This window comes from Epinephelus lanceolatus, chromosome 5, assembly GCF_041903045.1.
Source record: "Epinephelus lanceolatus isolate andai-2023 chromosome 5, ASM4190304v1, whole genome shotgun sequence".
Taxonomy (NCBI): Eukaryota; Metazoa; Chordata; class Actinopteri; order Perciformes; family Serranidae; genus Epinephelus; species Epinephelus lanceolatus.
Window position 1 is genome coordinate 41,474,322 of NC_135738.1, and position 19,679 is coordinate 41,494,000.

General features: G+C 39.8%; 1 protein-coding gene and 1 non-coding gene across 2 annotated transcripts; both read left to right on the forward strand.

Moving 5' to 3' along the window:
* Nucleotides 1-668: 668 nt before the first annotated feature.
* tgm2l (transglutaminase 2, like) lies at nucleotides 669-13,680 on the forward strand. The gene is made up of 15 exons (XM_033635341.2): nucleotides 669-809; nucleotides 2,475-2,645; nucleotides 3,971-4,201; nucleotides 4,716-4,834; nucleotides 5,802-5,930; nucleotides 6,174-6,351; nucleotides 7,029-7,170; nucleotides 7,277-7,380; nucleotides 7,702-7,844; nucleotides 7,961-8,060; nucleotides 9,763-9,908; nucleotides 10,108-10,237; nucleotides 10,390-10,550; nucleotides 12,258-12,394; nucleotides 12,769-13,680. Exons 1-15 carry the CDS (start codon nucleotides 794-796, stop codon nucleotides 12,923-12,925), a joined length of 2,064 nt encoding a protein of 687 aa, XP_033491232.2. The 5' UTR covers nucleotides 669-793; the 3' UTR covers nucleotides 12,926-13,680.
* Nucleotides 13,681-17,765: 4,085 nt separating this feature from the next.
* On the forward strand, nucleotides 17,766-17,848 carry trnal-cag (transfer RNA leucine (anticodon CAG)). The gene has a single exon. It is a non-coding gene; the product is annotated as a tRNA-Leu (tRNA).
* Nucleotides 17,849-19,679: the final 1,831 nt, after the last annotated feature.

Below are 19,679 nucleotides of genomic sequence, written 5' to 3' on the forward strand. Positions count from 1 at the left end.
AAGGCTTGTTCTCAGTAAACGTTTAATTTATTTTAATCAAAGTGCCCCCTCAAATTAAAGCTGAAATCTGCAGTATATGTGTCTTATAGATGACATGTTTAGATACATAACACATTTAAACAGGATTGTTGTGGAACTCAAAATGTTAATGGTACCTGTATTAGTCAGTGCACATCAGATAGGTTAATTAGTAATATTAACTGTAAATTAAGAAACCAAAGTATATCAGTGTGGTTCCTTACCTTTCCATACTGACATAGTTTTGAACTAGCTAATATACTTCAACAGCATTATCAAATTCCTGAAATTTAATTATGGCTTTAAGTTTTCAAGGGCCACCCCAAGATTTTCAGAGGCCCCATCTGGCCAACACTGTGGAAAAACTGCGCCACTGCACAGCCCTCTCTCTCAAACACACAGGCATGCACAAATACAGACAGACATGCAAGCAGCAACATTCACCCTTCATCACATAGAGCAACAAAGACCCCAGTGTCTTAGAAGGGGCTAAGGAATTCACTTTAAACTATCACTCACACACTGCAAACACACACACACACACCCACAGAGAACTGTGGGTTGTTGGTAAGTGATGTCAGAGTTCAGCGAGGGAGATGAGGTGGAGTGAATGTTTTGGGGTGAGTGTGTGTCAGAGAGGTGGGAGGGACAACCTTGTGTGTATAAATACAGGACTGTGATGGACAACAAGCATGAGAAGAAGAGTGTGACGGACACTTGAGGGCACTTGGAGCAATAATTTAGTGGACTTGAATAAGATACGATAAAATCTACGATGGCCAACCACAACGGTAAGTGATTTTCCTTGTCTATCTATCTATCTATCTATCTATCTATCTATCTATCTATCTATCAGTCTGTCTTAAATGTTTGTTGTCCACATCTCTTGCTCCCTTTCTCTCTACAGTCCATATAACAAAATTTATGGGAGTTTGTGATGCATGTAAAAAATGTGCTGATGCATGACTCAACACTTGGATGCGATATGACCCATCCTAATTCCTGCAACAAGTACAAATCTGGCTAGGACGAGGACCAGACTGGCCAAACAGGGCTACATAGTTCAACATTGCAGGAAATACATTTATTCCCTTTGTTGCAGCAAGGTAGATGAGAGGAGGTCTAAATAATTATCATGAAGCAACAGCACGGAAAAATAACTACCGTGGCTCTGTCCAGAGGTAACAATCTGCCTACCAGCACCTCTAAACCTCAGTAATTACTGTAACAGGTCTCTTTGGGGTCTCCCCTAGTTGTCTGGCAATGTCATGGTGACGACAAGATTTTCTTGACCTGGCCAAAAAAAAAGTCTGTCACATAAACTCCTGTAAAACCACAGCTTGTCCTTTTTTACAATTTGGTTTTTGTACAAATTAAACAAACAAATAGTAGCATATTAATCAGTGAGCTTTGCAGGCAGATCTTATACCTTTGCTGAGAGCCAGACGAGCTGATTCCACCTCTTTTCAGTCTTTATGCTTACCTAAGCTGTCTCCTGGCTGTAGCTTCTGTACAGAGTTGTATTGATCTTCTTATCTATTTGTCTATCTTAACCAAAATGTCCAAGTATTTCTTTAAAAACACACTCAAAAAAAAAAAAGAAGATACGTTGGATTTACTTAGGGTTGCACTTTCAGAGCATTCTCAAAACAGTCCATACAAAAAACAGTACAAAAACTGTACCACAGATTTAAAGAGCACCCTTACAGTTAGTACAATTTTTTAAACATAACATTATGAAGGCTAGAGCCACAAGAAATTTGTTAAATCGTGTTTCTTACCATCTCATTAAACATATTGCCAATAAACAAACATTTTTGGGGCTCCAACCAAGTTTTAGCTCCAACCATGGCAGGGGCTATACCTCAAGCAAGGGTTACAAGCTTAAACACCATGAGGTTAACCAGAATCTTTTACCCAGTAGGGCCGACAGTGGCTACATGAGAGGCAGCTTATACCAACCCAAACTGTTGTACACACAACAGTTGGGAGAAAACAAAAAATCAAAACAGTTTCATCATGTTTGTGGGCCCAATTAACAAAATCTTACTGGGGGCCTTTACAAAAGCATCAACAGGTCAGGTCCCTGGTCAGTAGTTTAATACCACTGCTTAAGAGTTCAATTTGAAACTTCTACCGTAAGAAATGACAAAAAGGTTAACAGACAGTCAAACTCACAGCTCAGGTGAACAGGATAACAACACCACACATTTCAGCACATTGAATAGCCTCCAGGACACAACACTGCAGCGGGTTAATGCATTCATTCCATCAGTTTGTTTTTGAGTACCTGGATTTTGGCTGACAGCCTGTGTGCAGCATATGTACCGAAGACGATAACTTAGTCCTCAAGTCCAACTCGGGACATGTGACAACCAATATTTTATTTAACACAGCGACAGACATCCCCTGACATACTTTATTGCAGACTGATTGTTTATGTTTGTGTCTGTTAGGTTTGATTTTTGATGTGGATCTGAGAAGTCATGAAAACAACTTGGCTCACCGCACCCGAGAGATTGACAGGGAGCGCTTGATAGTGCGCAGGGGTCAGCCCTTCTCCATCACTCTGCAGTGCTCTGAGTCTCTGCACCCCGAACACCACCTGGAACTTGTCCTGCACCTTGGTGAGTACAGCCTCTCCTGGGTTTCTGATGTTAATCCAATGTAAGTGATTTACTATTTACAAAGGCATGGTGCGCCCAAGCAAGGAGAAATTCACAAAAAAAAACTTACCTGCTAAGTAAACACACACACACACACACACACACACACAGAGTCAGTTGTGGTGTCCAGTCCTGGGTCCATCTAACATCGACCCAATACTTGTTAAAGTTTAACCCATGAGCATGAAAAATTGGGGGCGCCAATCGCACCCAAAAAATTGTTGTTTTGAACCCGTTTTAGTGTTTACAGTGTTTCTGCTGACTAATCCAGCCCTACCAATATGTGGTTATTTTGAGCCAGTAACAATGTCATATTTACAGTTATGTAGGGTCATATCATAAGTTGAACCAAAAAGTGTGACTACTTTTACCCATGTAATGTTATTTTTAATCTTTTTGTTAGGTCATTAATTAAACTAAAAGTGTGCAATTTTATGACCCAGTATTACTATTATTGTTGTATTCCCACTGGGTGAATGACCAACAGTAAAAAATGGTTATTTTGACATCATCTTTATATTTCTGCATCTTTCTACCAAAAAACTATTGTTGTTTTTACCAGTACTCTTTTATCTACATAAAAAAAAGACAGTTCACTCTACATACACTTACTATAGAGACACAATATGTCTTCACTTGGGACAGATCATCCCAATTTGTAATATTTCCAAAACAGTTAAGAAAAAAACCCCAGACACAAACAAACAAACATCTAAGAGGATATCTAACCTCTCCTAAAAAAATTTTTTAAACAGCAGGAATGTAATGAATTTTGTCAGGAATCTAACACTGCAACCTGCAAAAATTCCCAGACTGGGGAAAATTGCTTTGGGTATTTTACGTCAAAGACATAAAAACATTTAAAGCACACATCCACTGCTTCAAGCAGAAATTGACAATCCATTCACAGAAGTGAAAACCTGAGAGATGTTGGTCTTACCTCCAAGCAGAATGATGGAAGGTTCAGACGTCATGGTCTGGACTGTCTGTAGATATATAGTGGCTGGTTTGTTCCAATCTGTAGAATGAGTAACAAGGGCACAAGTTTTGTTTCAACCTTTTGGGGGGGGGGGGGGCATATGAAACAGGGGGTCTGCCCTCAGGTAAGATTTTCTGCACCAATTTGTGAGTTCTGGATCAGTTTCCCTCACAGACTACTAATGTCATTCCAAGACACCATGCTGATGTCACACTACTTTGTGATGCTGAATTAGATAAATTGCAAGAACATCAAGTGATGATACAACAATCCGTTTTATAAATCAACTTTTTACATATTTCTTCAGGTAAGAGAGACGAGGTGATGATCAAGGCCCAGAAGGGACGTGGAGCTGGAGACAAGTGGTGGTTTGACCACCAGGGAGCGCAGGATGAAATGCTGCTGACTCTGCACAGTCCTGCAGACGCTATCATTGGCCACTACCGCCTTGCTGTGTTGATAATGTCACCTGACGGACGCATTTTAGAGAAGACCGACAAAAGTAGCTTCCACCTGCTCTTTAACCCGTGGTGCAAAGGTAAAACAGAAAGCACAGTGAACACACTCTTTGTAATGTGCCTTCTCAATAAGGTCAGACTGACTGCATTCACATGCTACAGCTTGTATCCTTAGTATGTGCCTAATTTCAGCAGAAACAAAACAGACTGGATGTGAATTCTCCATAATTTACATTCAGAAGATGTTTCTACCCACAAAAGTTTTAACAATACAACAGGTCCCCCGACATCACTTTTCAACCCATTTGAGCATTTATCGTCATCATTAGTAGCATCAAAACAAATGATGAAACTTTTCTCATTGTCATGTTATCTAATTGAGGCCCTCGCACACTTTAAAAAAATTATATTCACAGTTTATGTTTATGTTTCTTCTTGTTGGTTTCTTCTGTTTCTGTGTGAATGTGTCACTCTTTAGAGTTTCTAATGTGAAGCATGTTATAAGGAAACAAATCTTTTTCATGAATTAATGATACAGGATGTAAGTGTGCTCATGGTCTTTTGTGTGTCCGTGTGTGTGTGTGCATGTACCAGATGATGTGGTGTACGTTCCTGATGAGAGTCTGCTCTGGGAGTATATAATGAATGAGGATGGAGTCATTTACATGGGCACCTGGGATTACATCAACAGTATTCCTTGGAATTATGGACAGGTAATTCTCTCTTTCCCTCTCTCTTTCACACACACAGACACAGACACACACACACACACACGCACGCACGCACGCATGCATGCACGCACACACACACACATGCACACACACACACACACACACACACACACTTATTTTGTGTACTTTTTGGGAAATCACATAGTCTTACTTCAACTTCTAACCCAAAAATCAGCTGTTTCTGAAATGGGGATGTAACTTTTGTCCATTGGACAAACTGTTTTGAATTAACTGGTCTTTAATCTGAAATATGTCCCTAACGGTAGCCTAATTGTTTTTGTTACGGACCCAAATTGATAGTTATGTCACAGACCCCCATTTGATAAGATTTTGCTTCAGGGACTGCCATCTGAAAATATATTGTTTGTTAGATATGATTAAGACCAGAATTCTATTGTGGTCAACTACAGCTGAGGAGATAGCTGTGGAAGAAAAACCTATGACTCTTACTTACATTGGGCTCACTTCTAGAGTGAATTAACTAGAACTATTCCCCATTTTTCTGGGGAACCCTCGGAACTCCCTCAAGGACTCCTACAAACATACATACACACACACTTAAGTGAATGGGCTGAGTATGTGTGTGTCTATCTGGCCAGGTGGCCTGTGTGAACTGTCACAGCAGTGTTAAAGCAGAGACTTGGGAGCTTCGGCTGGATCAGGAAATCTATTTGTTGGATGGAGAAGACTTCTGGACAGGAGGTGTCAGAATGTAACCAAACCACACAAACAAGGGCTTGTTCCTTCACAGCTCGCTGGGAGGACAGAGAGGAAGACAAACAGATAGATAGACGGCAGAAAGACAGTCAGGAAGTGGTATAACAGATACATACACAGACCGACCAATGGGAGACAAATATAATCTCAAATCTGTTTTCAAGAATGGTTGCAAAATATCCCCTGTTCAACAGCCAATCTTTTCTTTTCTTTGCTCCTGTCTCTGTCTCAGTTTGAAGACTATGTGATGGACATCTGTTTTGAAATCCTGGACAACTCCAAGGATGCCCTGAAAAACTCAAAAATGGACATCGAGCACAGATATGACCCCGTCTATGTCAGCAGGATGATCACTGCGATGGTGAATTTATCTTCTACTCCTTGCTCAGACAACACTGACAGTTTGACAACAGAACAGAAAATAACATCTGCATTTAGTTATCTTTGTCACTGTGGTAGCACATATGATACTTTGGTGATTTATCAAAATACAGTTCATCAAAGCATTGATATTCAGTGTTTTAAACACTTAGTATCTTATAGCTCTTTCCCAGTGATACAGCTGTAAAGATGTCTCCTCGACGTGTTGTCTCCACCCATCCAGGTGAACTCCAACGGGGACAGGGGTGTGTTGAGTGGTCGCTGGGAGGAACCGTACACTGACGGAGTCGCACCGCACAGATGGACTGGCAGTGTGCCGATCCTCCAACAGTGGAGCAAGGCCGGGGTGAGAGCAGTGAAATATGGCCAGTGCTGGGTGTTTGCTGCCGTTGCCTGCACAGGTGAGGCTTCCACAGATTTCACTGCTGCATGACTGAATGATCCCAAAGGGTAACAGTAATGAAGATAAAGGAAAACAAATGTTTTCTGGAGTAATTGCTACCGCTTGCATGCTTTTTATAGGAATAATTCAACATTTTGGGCTATACACTTATTTGTTAGATAAAAAGACTGATAACGCTGTCTGTATGGTAGACATAGCTGCAGCCAACAGCCAGCTAACTTAACTTAGCATAAAGTGTGTCCCCGTTTCTCCAAAAATTTAAAGGAATATTTCACCCACCAAATGGCCATAATGTATATTAAACACCCACTGCATGCTACCTTAAATTTGTGAAGAAAACTTTGTTTTTCTTGCATGCCTCCAAGGAAAACCGAGAATCCAAAAAAGTTGAATGTTCTTCATGAATTGAAGTCATTGGGGACCACGTCTATCAACAGCAAAAAATCTGTTTACAAACCCTCAACAACTTGCAGTGTAATCCAAGTCTCATTTATTAAGTAATATGCTCAGTACACTCCCAAACACATGCTTTTTCGCTAAAATGTTACAGTATAAAACTTCCCAGTCCTGGGTATTCCTCTAATATTATCAGACTCAAGCCAATTTGGGTAGGAAGTAGGTAGAAAGTGGGTGAGAACAAAGGAATGAATTGTCTGATGTGTGCTATCTTCACAGTGCTGCGCTGTTTGGGAATCCCAACACGCCTCATCACCAACTTTTCTTCAGCCCATGATGTTGATGGAAACCTCTCTGTAGACTTCCTGTTGAATGACAGACTGGAGAACTTTGACAGAGGAAACAAGAAAGACAGCAGCTGGTAGGAACACATGCACACACATTGATTTTGAATAAGATTTAGTAGAAGACATCACATCAATTAATGTGACGAATGATTGCCTTCTCTCCTCTTCTTATAATTTTAGGAACTTCCATTGTTGGGTCGAGTCGTGGATGAGGAGAGATGATCTCCCCAAAGGAAATGATGGCTGGCAGGTTTTGGACCCCACCCCTCAAGAACTGAGTGATGGTACATTCCTAATTTTGAACCTAATCTATGTTATTCACCTCTCTCGTTAATTTATCAGTCTATTCATGCTTTACAAGACATTTCTCACCTAATCCACTTTGAAAACTAAAAAATTGCACATCCTACCTGTTGACTGTCATCTTTCATCACTATAAACTACTGGATTCCCTTGGTATCATATAAATGTGATCATCAGACAAAATTAGCTTTTTTTTAAAAAAAAAAAAATCAAGTTTATTTCCTGTCACTGCGTCAACTATCTAATGATGCAGGAAGTGCTTAATAAGAAACCCACGACAAGATGAATTTTTGACTCTACAGGTGAGTTTTGCTGTGGTCCGTGTCCAGTGACAGCCATCAAGGAAGGAAATCTGGGGGTGAAGTATGACGCTCCGTTTGTATTCGCTGAAGTGAATGCTGACATCATTTACTGGGTTGTCAAACAAGATGGACAACGGCAGAAGGTTACTGACTCTTGTTTTGTCTTTAATATTTGCTAAAGTTAAAAAGCATCTGCAATTTCTAAGAGCAAATCATTAAAATGATTCAATGATAATGTTGATTGTTATTACTGTTATAGATCAGAGTGGACCAGCGGACTGTGGGGAGGAACATAAGCACCAAGAGTGTTTACGGTGACCACAGAGAAGATGTCACTCTGCACTACAAATATCCTGAGGGTTAGTTTGAAACTTGAACACAGAGTAGATAAAATAGCATCAGTGTTTACACAAACGTATTGCAATTATAATGAAAAACTTGAGTATAACACATTTTTTTAGTTCAGTTTACAGCATTTGCCAACAATATGTAGCCTACTGATGTTTATTGTAGGTAGGCCTGTCACAATAATTACATTATTTTCTTATTGTACCATGTACAGACATGACCTTGATCATTTTGATGACCTCAACATTGCCCGTTGTGTTTATGTGGGTGTTGACTTATATGAGAATGTCACCATTTTAGCCAACATGAGAACAGCAGGGTTTTCCCAGCCATTGTAAGACTTAAGCGCAGTGAATCTTTCTTATTTTTCTCCCCACCCCTGCCTACTTAAGCCTAATAAAACAACACTTCAAAGATGTCACAGAGTGGCTTAGCGGTAGCTGCACTTTTGGAGTGGAAGACATACAGTCCTGATAGTTGTTAGCTTGCCAACCGCTGGCAATACTGAAAGCTTTTTCCCCCCCAACAACTTTATCCTCCACTCCATAAATCCACCAGCAAACTGCCCAGCTCTTAGGCTGGCCTTGGGGGCTGACTGCAGCACACTGGCCAGATTATGGAGGTAACTGCTGTGTCTATTAAGGTCCAGACACATCAAACCGATTTCAGAGAACTAGCAGCAATGAAAGCCCCCTGCTGTGTCACCTGACGTCGCCGTGTCTCAACCAAAGAGTGGCGCATGAACACACTGCAAAGACAGAGCAGACAGCCAAGCAGCATGTACATCCTGTGCCTGCATGAATGAGAGGAAATAATTCTCCAAACCAGCAGATGGCCGTAGTCGTAATCGTCATTCAAAAAGAGATCCCGGAAGACCGTCTTGATGCTAGGTAGCCAGTTAGCACATTAGGAACACAATCCAGTGTTGTAAGAACAGAGCATATTTACCGTGCAACAGTCAACAATAACATGAACCATCACAAAACATTTCTACTAAGAGCTCAATGGCTAAAAGAGGTAATCTCACCTTGTGTCACAAGTTTGTTTTTGTGTCATTTCCTCTGGACTTTAGCTCTTTGTTTACTTTCCTCACTTAAATTTCTCTTCTTGTGCGCTGAGCTGAACTGCCAGTCGGTAATTTCTTTCACCGACGGGCTCTGCTGATTCAACATGCTGAATTGACAAAAAAAAAACAAAAAAAACAGCTAATGGGTGCCAAAAAGGGGCAAAGGTACAGAACACGCTGCACTGACTAGGGCAACAAATGCTCACCTGACACTCCAACAATGACCGATGGCCAACCGTCGCTTTGGTGTGTCACAGCCTTTAGTTGCAAGAGGAATTACTTGGGGTTTTTTTGTTGGCCAAATTTTGCATAGTTTTGGGCTACTCCTTTAATGGTGATTTTATGTATACTTTATTGTATATATTAACAGGGTATTATATTCTCATTATATCAGTGGCATAAAATGGTCTCAAAATGACGATAGTATCGTTTATTGCAATCAGTTCTGGGATAATATATATTGCCCAATCAAAGTAGTTATCGTGACATGCCTAATTGTAAGAATTTGTTGTATGTGATATTAAAGAAATCATACAACTGATTGAGCATGTTACTGATGAACACTAATTTGTGTAATATCTGCTTAGAGTAATCTGTTTAGACTCATGATTAGGGTTAGTTGACATGGACCAACATCTTCTTCACAGGCTCCAAGAAGGAGAGAGAGGTGTATGAGAAGGCGGGACGCCGGGTCACCGAGCCAACCAATGGGAGCATAGAACCAGGACAACTGAAGCTGTTAATCAAGCATGCTAAGCCTGTTTTTGGGACAGACTTTGATGTGATTGTTGAGGTATGCCATGGTCAGACTGCAGCTAAATGAACTGATGGATGGATGAAATGATAAAATGAGTAGATTAATCACACAGTGAATTTTCTCATGCGTCCTCTTGAAGTCTGTTTGATTTACGGGCATTTAATGGAACAAGATCAGAGTGATCATCTATAGTGGTTAATCCATTCATCCAGTCATGCATCTATTCTGTCTACAGGTGAAGAATGAAGGAGACAGAGATGCTCATGCTCAGCTGACCGTGCTGGTCATGGCTGTAACTTATAATTCTCACCACCGGGGAGAGTGCGAGAGACAAACAATCAGTGTGACTGTACCCGCCCACGGTGGTTAGTAGCTCAAATAAACCTACAAAAGTCTCTGGTGCAGAGTAGTGTAAAACATCAGTGATCAGATATCTGCACACTTTCTCCTGTTCTCATATTGCAGCAACATGATGTAACATTTTTCTGTTTAACACTGTGTGTGTATGTGTGTTCAGCGCACAAGGAAGTGCTACGTCTGCGCTATGACGACTATGTCAGGTGTGTCTCTGCGGATCATCTGATCAGGGTGAAAGCCTTCTTAGAAGCTCCAGGGGAGAGCGAACCCCTCTTGACTGTCGCCAACATCCCACTGAGCATGCCTGAACTCCTCATACAGGTAGGTGAACACTGACCACAGCCAGAGGTCATAGTTGGACCATGAAAGCATTTATAAGGTTTATAATGCTTGTCTAATTTGTGTCTACTATTCACTATTCAAGTGTGCAGGTCCCTTTCAATCTCAGTTAAAACAAGGTATACGTTAAGCTAGGAGAGCACTGACCTAAAGAGTTTGATGTTTCTTATATGAGATTTAACTGCATAAGAAACATCCCACAGATCATCAATAGACAAAGATTCAACAGCCATATGGAAAATAAATAAATATGTGACTACAAATTACATAAGTTTTAGCTTTTAAAATGTTTTTCCATACCCATACCTAGATTAGGTTAATGTGTAAAACAACACCAGGATGTATTCACAATCACCTGAAAGCTCCTTGGAGTTCTAAGGTAGTTTCCATCACAGGTACCATTTTAAGAACTCAGGATACCTGGAATTTCCTAGCCCCAAAAATTTCCTGCTCTGAGAGAAGTATTTTTAGATTTCACAATGGCTCATGTTGTTTCCTTATACGTGACATTTGTGTCAAACAGTGCTGTTGTTTTTATGTTACTGAACTAATTTGCCAGATTTTTACAGTTCTTCAGATGCAGACATATAAGGACATTTAAGGCATTTCTGGACTGGAGGAACTTTTTCAAAGTTCAAAGAACATAGTTCTAAGAACCCCACTTTTTATTGTGTTCACACCACAAGAACTAGGAACGCTTGTAGTTCTTAGAACACCGTTTTGAGGAACTTAATAGCTCCTATTTAAGAGCAAGTACTCTTCCAGCACAAGAGAAACTATGAATGACGTACGTATATGTTGATCAGTCAAACCCAAGCCAAAGCAGCACCGGAAACTGCCATTTTTAAGAACCTGTTAGCCAGATAAACAACAGACAATACAAAACACAAACAACAGTTTGGAATGAAAAAGAAAATGGGTCTAGAGTGATCATCAAAGCCAAAAAGGCCAGCTTAGGGTACACCACTTCACTAGTACGACTAGCAGTGTGAATGCATATAGAAAAAAGCCTTGAAGGTATGTCGTTGTCAGGGGAACTTCCCAGTGGGCCGTTCTTCACAGGGAGTCCCATAGATTTAATACCTAGATACCAGATGGCAAGATGGTGCCTAGTCATTCCAATAGAATTGCTTGCGAGTTTCTGGGTTTACTTCTGTGGTATGCGGCCCCGCCCACGAGTCTCGCTTGGCTCATAGACTTTACTTTGCAATGATGTTGTGGATTTTTAAATCGTTTTTTCTCGTCTCCGGGAAAGTTTTACAAATACAGAACGTCCATTGAACAAAAATTCACAATAGACAGAGTCATAATTGATCTTTGCAGTTCGACATGTCCTGTCAACGGTTTTACAGATATCTTTTTTTATAATAATAGTCTATGGGGAAAATGCTTTTTGGGCCATAGAGATTTTTCACTGCAGTACCGTGAGTGACCACTGGCAAGACTTTGTTGCAAGGCTGAGCAGCGTTCCTTGGGGCCTGGGGAGTCCCCAGAACTGTTTGGTTCAAAGACGACTTAAGTTCTTGTTTAAGTCCCTGTGGCTGTGTAATATCTGAAAACAGGCATTGTCCCCACAGAATCCACCAGTCTCTGGAAGCCTTTTAATGTTTTGTGTTTCCAGATTGGAAACTGTGATGTCCTACACTGTAACTTGTAATGTGAGCATAGAGCTGTCTCCTTTTTCTTCAGGTGCCTGGAAAGGCTGTTGTATGGGAACCAGTGACAGCCTACATCTCCTTCACCAATCCTCTACCAGTTCCTCTGAGGGGTGGTGTGTTCACTGTGGAGGGGGCTGGCCTCCTGTCGGCCACTGAGATTCCTCTTAAGTAAGTACTGAGTTAGCCACCTTCACTATGATGCTTGTGCAGAGAACTGACAGGAGTTAAGCCGACTTAAAATATCTAGCATACATTAAAAAATGAAGTCTAGACTGGCCTCCAAAAAGTGTCAAGTCTATGTTGGAAGCCCAATGAATCAGAATGGGAATTTTCAGTTCAAGAACTAGCTTTTGTAGACAAACTAACAGTGTTTGATCAGTTGGTCTTGTTGTCTGGCACCTTCCAGAGTGAAACAAACAATTAACTGTTACCTTCATTGCCATTCATGCTCCCCTGAGGATGACCCTCAATTTGTCACTTAGGTTCATGACAGAACCTCAAATTAATACAATAAAATAAAGCATTGCTGTTTTTTCTTTCAGTGGTAATATATCTCCTGGCCAGAAGATTTCTGTCAAGCTCTCGTTCTCACCTGTGCGCACCGGGGTCAGGAAGCTCCTGGTGGACTTTGACTCTGACAGACTGAAGGACGTAAAGGGAGTCGCCACTGTGGTTGTCCGCAAGAAATACTTCCTGTAATTACTTGACCTTGTATGTGAGATAAAGTGACATTTCCCAGATGTGAGAGGAGGAGCTCTGTTCAAATGCAAAAGTATTTCAAGTATAAAAGTGAAATGTTTATGCACATAAATTCTATTAGCTGTATTGTATGTATAGTTGTATCTTCCAGGATGAATGTGACCATGTCCAAAAAAGAAGTACCAAGCACAGTATTAGTTTAATGACCTTAAAGCCACTATTTTTCAGATCTGAACATTTCTGACTTTGCATTATGCCTGGCACCACAGGTTCCCACATGGAAATGAATAAAACACAACAGGTGACAGCCTCTAGATGGCAAACAGAATGGTTTTTATTTTTTCATTTTGCTCCTTTGTACCATTTTATTTCTTGTATTTCTTACTTGCACCAAATTTAACAAGTTTCCCTCTCTTTGTACCCTCCTCCAAATCACTGCTGTTATTTGTGCCTTGTGAAATGAAATGAAAACCATTAGGACCCTCAGCCATGAGATGCAGGGTTAAAAAAAGTGCTATATGCTTTATGCATACTTGTTGAATGATTTTACAGAATCTGTTGTTGTATGTTTTGTTACTTAATTACATCTTTGCACTGTTTCCAATCCCATTTTAGTCAAAATATGATTGGAAGAAACTACATTTTTTTCATACAATTTAATGCTAATATGTATGCATTTTTTGAATAGTTCTGTGTGTTCAAGCTGATATAAAACATTTGCGCATTATGCTTTCAATAAAAAACATTTCACCAGTGTTCATTTGACCTGACATGTTATTAACGCTGATGTCTGAGCGAGATGATGTGTTGGCTGTCTGCAACATTATTTAAACTGTACAGAGCAAACTATTCTACTAAGACTTTCATAATGTCAGTTGAAGAGACGGAATTAGAAATAAAGAGTCTAGAAACATAAGACTTACAAGTACACTGTACCTCTGTGATTTAAAGGATGCGTTGCCATCATCTGCAGGGACTGGATTAAATTAAACTGTCAGTATTGTTTTCGCAGTGAGTAGAAAAGATTGTCGCCATCACAGTGATCATCCTCCTGACATAGACAGGGTCAGACCTGTGCTCCATGTCCATTTCTGAGCATTTAAGGGCATCCTCAGAGCTGTCTAGGACTTCAAGACAGACACTGCATGGTCTCATAGGCTTCTCAACCTTTTTTAAACAGATTTCAAATTACATTTATTTCCCTTTGGTTGCTCTGTGAGTATGTGTGTCTGTTACGCCGCCTCCTGTCTGTCTGTCTATCTGCCATCTATCTGTTTCTCTGTCTCTCTGTCCTCCCAGCGAGCTGTGAAGGAACAAGCCCTTGTTTGTGTGGTTTGGTTGCATTCTGACACCTCCTGTCCAGAACTTTCCTCAATCCAATAAACAGATTTCCTGATCCAGCCGAAGCCCCCGATGCTCTACTGTCACACTGCTGTGACAATTCACACAGGCAACCTGGCCCTGACAGATGCACACATACTCAGCTCATTCACATAAGTGTGTGTGTGTACGTGTGTGTCTGAGTCTGTGCATGTCTGTATGGGGTGCCGTTTGTAAAGTGGCTCATGCTGAAAATAACATCAACATTTTGCCACATTTAGCTTCAAACAATGTTTAAAAAAGCATTGTGAATTTTTTAACGTCACCTTTTACCACATTTACAGCAATATTTGTTAACTTAGAAATATATTAAATAGTTAAATCTAAATATTAAATGTGGCACCTAAATGTTAAATATTAAATCTAAATCTAAATATTAAATCTAAATCTAAATGCTAAATCTAAATCTAAATGTTAAATCTAAATATTAAATCTAAATCTAAATATAAATGTTAAATCTAAATGCTAAATATAAATATAAATATAAATGTTAAATCTAAATGCTAAATCTAAATCTAAATGTTAAATGTTAAATCTAAATGTTCTAGGTGAAACTAAATATTTAGCTAATATGCAAATTCACACTGCCGGTCACGGGAACTACCAAAATAAAAGCTCGAGATGGTCAGACTGTGTTTATAGAATCAAATAAGGAATTAAAACCAACTTATCGGGGGAAAGGAACACTTGAACATACATTAGTGTGATAATAACTACCTAAAATAACAAGAAATGTGTTTGGAGAAATTTTATTTGACATGTACTTTGAGTTGTTAGTGTCCCTTTACAAACGGCGCCCCATATGTCTGTGCAGAATTACCTGTTCACAATCCAAGGGAACATTGTTGATGTAATGCCAGGTGCCCAAGTAAATGATTCCATTTTTAATTATAATATACTCCTAAAGCAGAATCTCATCAGGGAGACACACCACCATCATCTGATACACAAACACAAACACACACCAAAGAATACCATAAGTACACTTTTGTTGTATTGTTGCTTTCAGTTTTCCCAAGAACTGTTCATCCAAACTTTACTTTCGACACTGCTTATTTGAGTCCTGAGCAATATACCTGCCATAACATAGTTTTGTCACACACCCAAATCGTGGCTACTTGTGTTCAGAAACACCACTAACACACACTCTTGTTCGCTGGAAAAATTATAGGGGCAGACTTTATCATTAGGCAAGGTTCACAACTGCTTGGGGCCCTAAACAAGTCATAGATTTATTATCTTTAGATGCAAGAAATATTAAATTATGTTACTACTATAAGTTATTGTACCCCAAAATAACATACAAAAGGCCCTCACGGCACTTTAAAAAAATGAAACTCAACTATACATACTTACTGTGCACTTCTACTTCAGAGGAAAACATTGTACTACATTTACCTGACAGAGACATATTACTGGTTACGTTGCAGATTCAGATTTTACTCACAAAATATAGCAATTAAAATATAATACATTATTTTTTATTAAACTATCCAGCATTTCATTAGAGATTAAAACTCCACCTTAAACAGACACTAAGTAAATGTGCAAGTCAAAATGTGGATTCATCAGACCACACACCTAATTCTCAGGGGACATAGTCTTATGTTCTACAAATATAAGGGCTTAACTAAACTAACCCAAGAAATTAAGTTTGCAAGCACAGGGTGCTACCTATTGGAAAAGGTTAAGAAAGCACTTCACATGATAAAAGTTTATAGTGTATTTTAGGCCCTGAATAAGATCAGTGAACATGACCAAATCTTGTATGCTTACATTGTTTTAGAGACTTTTTCTTGGTCAATTTTGTCCTCCTCTGTTTCTACTGAGCATACAGTATACAGAATTATTGTGGCTAAAATATGGTATCATGAAACAGAGATGAGAACCAGGAGAAGCAGTACTTCTGTCTGATTATGGGGGGCTCAAAATGGACCAATAAATATTTCTATCTTCTACCAACAGGCTGGAGTAGAAACTAAGACCACGAATTGAACTTCAGTCAAATGATCAGCTGTTACCAGGACACTCTAGTTATTATATGTTTTAAAAAACACATTATTGTCATATGTCATATATATACCTACTTGATTATAATTGTCCCTTAAATTGATGAGTAATTGCTTGAGGTTTTAGTGAATCACCACCTCCTCAGTGTCACTGCTCATGATCATTACTTTGCTCTTTCTCCAAAAAGCGGAGAGAATCTCCAGTGATCAGAATAAATTAATTTGTTGAAGCCACATCAGCTGGCTAGATTGTGTGTGGGGTCACACTCTGAACTTGAACTCTCTTTACCAGCAGCACGAATACAATTCAGGAAGTTGACTGCACCTCTCCCTTTTAGTAAGAATTAGGTCAGATTCCTGTGAAATGCCGACTGTCCATATCACCAGTGGTTGGAGAGCAGTAGTACAGATTACTCATGTAATCTACAAGAGAACATTGTCTCCCTTAGCCTTCTCATGAGTTCACATGTTTATACTGTCTGAACCTAGTAAGGGCTGAAAGTGAGTTCTGATGAACAAACCTAAATCAAAATATTGAATTGCTCACTTCTAGGTCAAAGTACTCTATTGTGCCTGATAACTGATGAGTGAGGACGAATCACCATTTCACAGTGCACAACAGAGTCCTGCTAACTCAGTGTAAAACTATTTTTTACTATCTATTAGGTATAGCTACAAGTGAGATATATGGATCACTGTATATTTATTATGTTGATCTATTCTGTACACACCACATCTATTGCATTTCTATGCATCCGGGAAGAGGGATCCCTCCTTAGTTGCTTTACTTGAGGTTCCTGCCATTCCCCCCCCCCCCACCCCCCCTGTTAAAGCATTCTTTGGGGGGAGTTTTTCCTCATCCACTTTGAGGGTCCAAAGACAGATGGATGGCAACTTCTGATTTGTGATACTGGGCTTTATAAATAAAACTGAATGGAATTGAAGAAGGAAATCATTGGTTTCAGGCTGATTGGACAAAGAGGCCAGCTTGTCTTGCATGGTTCTTGCACACTCAATACACCTGCATTAAACTGCTTTGGAGACAAGCCTCAGCTAAATAAATGTAATATAATATAATAAACTATACTGTCATTTCCTTCTAAAATATAAGCCACTAAAAACAGTCAGACTATTCCAGAATATGATGATGCTTTCAGAAATCAAGTTATTGTTGGCAACAATCGATTACTGTAGGCAAGTGTTTGTGCAACTACAGCTAAATCACCAGCAGAGGGAGTAAGAGCGCCATGCATAAAGTTGAGCTGCATATGTTACTAAGCCACAAAACAGAATAACCCTGCCTTCCCGCTAAACAAATGACGTGGTAGTAGTAAGAATACATAAATACAGGATCACAATAAATAGACAAAAAAAAACAAAACAAAAAAAAAAACAGGAAAAGTACAACTGCAGTATCGACATAAGTTAAGGTTTTGACATACTCTATACAAGTCAGGATGGCCGAGCGGTCTAAGGCGCTGCGTTCAGGTCGCAGTCTCCCCTGGAGGCGTGGGTTCGAATCCCACTTCTGACAAATACTTTTTACAGTGACAGTTCAACATTGCTCCGACAATTTGTTGATTTTTTTTTTTTTTTTTATTAAGAAAACATGCCTTTAATGCCTGCTTGCCGTTCGTGGAGTTCAGAGGCCATTAGACCAAGTACACAGGACCAGGCTCACTGTCAGGGGCAAAGGGTACAGATGGTCCCCGCCAAAGGCCAAGGAGGGGCCCATTAAAAGGTCTATGGTTGACCTTTAAATGGGATCAAGTTAAGCAATTTACTTACTGACTTAAATCACTGGCAATAGAAGTTATGTGTATTTATATGATAAATAAATGCAATTTTATAATCAAAACACATTTCATGTGCCATCTGATGCTCCTACCCCCCCTGCCGGTACTGTGTAATGGCACTGTCCATCTGACGTGGGACAGGTGCATGATGCACAGAAATCACAAGGACTTCTGATGCAAACACATGAGGCGGACTGCGGCCTGATTAGCTAAGTCAGAATGCCTCACCAACAATCAGGGACTCCTAAAGGAAAAGTCAGGGTACAGAGTGAACAAGAAAATGAAAGGAGCAGATGGGCACTGACCAAATATCCGATAAAAAAATGTAAAGCATCAGCAGGTATGGCAGGCAGAGCTGAAGGTGAGGAATGTGTCAGTCAATTTTAGAAAATAAATAAATAAACAACTACGGTATGGGGCTCGGTTTTAAAGTTACAGTGATCATACAGTTATCATAAGGACCTAAGGCATCCATTGGTACCAACCAAGTTAAGCTATCTTGTCAGAAAGGGTGCTAAATAATGCTCAGAACAGTCTTGGAGTTTCAAAATTGGTATAATTGGAAAATTGAGTGTTTACAACCCTATTCTCTTTACATTATTTCAGTCCTGCACACAATTTGACTAATATATGATTAAAGTAGCCCTCAAGATTGAATGAATAAATTAAGAAAAAACATATTTGTTCACTCCTGATTTGATCTCCTTGCTCGTTGGGTGTGGACAAGGGGCACACTTTGGCACACTAACGGCTGGCCTGCATCATTCTAGTGAATGGATTTGCAATGGTGTAGGGCCTCTCTATTTTTCTGACCATTCAACAACTTGCACTACTTGTCACATTCACACACTGGGGGCCAAGGCTACTCCGTTAAACATTCACCCACACTTGCACTCATACTTAATTGAAGCAATTTGGGGTTCAGTTTGTTGCCCAAGGATACTTAGGCATGTGGACTAGAGGAACCAGGAATGGAACCACTGATTTTTGGTTTAGTGGACAACCCGTTCTACCTCCTGAGCCACCACGGGCCTGATTTCTTCTGGTTTGCAGGATTTATTATGGCAAAATGTCCATTATTTGTTTTTTTCTTCTTCTGGGTTTTAAATATTAATTATGTGCAAAGAGATCTAATCTGACTGGCTCAATCGACGGGCCGGAGTTGGCCCGTGGGCAGCCAGTTGAACAGACCTGCTGTATGGGATCTGTTCCCAGTGACTATATGAACACTTAACTGTAAGGGGAAAAAAGCCAGAAATAAGTGAACATGCAGTATTTAAATACAGAGCAGAAGCCAGAATATTTTAAAACAACAGATTGGTTGTCATAATTTTCAAACTGATGTCAAAACAGCCTTCACCACCCTACTCGTCAGTGGTTATTTTTCTCATCCCCTTTCATTTATTGATGAAAACATTTTTCCAGTTCTACTTCTGTCTACCTTCACTGGCTTTTGCCAACATTCTGCTTTGATAAGAATGTAGAGATGTAATAAGCAGCATGGAGTCATAATTTCACTGTACAAAAAACAGTTGTAGACCTTGACTTGCTTCATTACTTCATTTATAG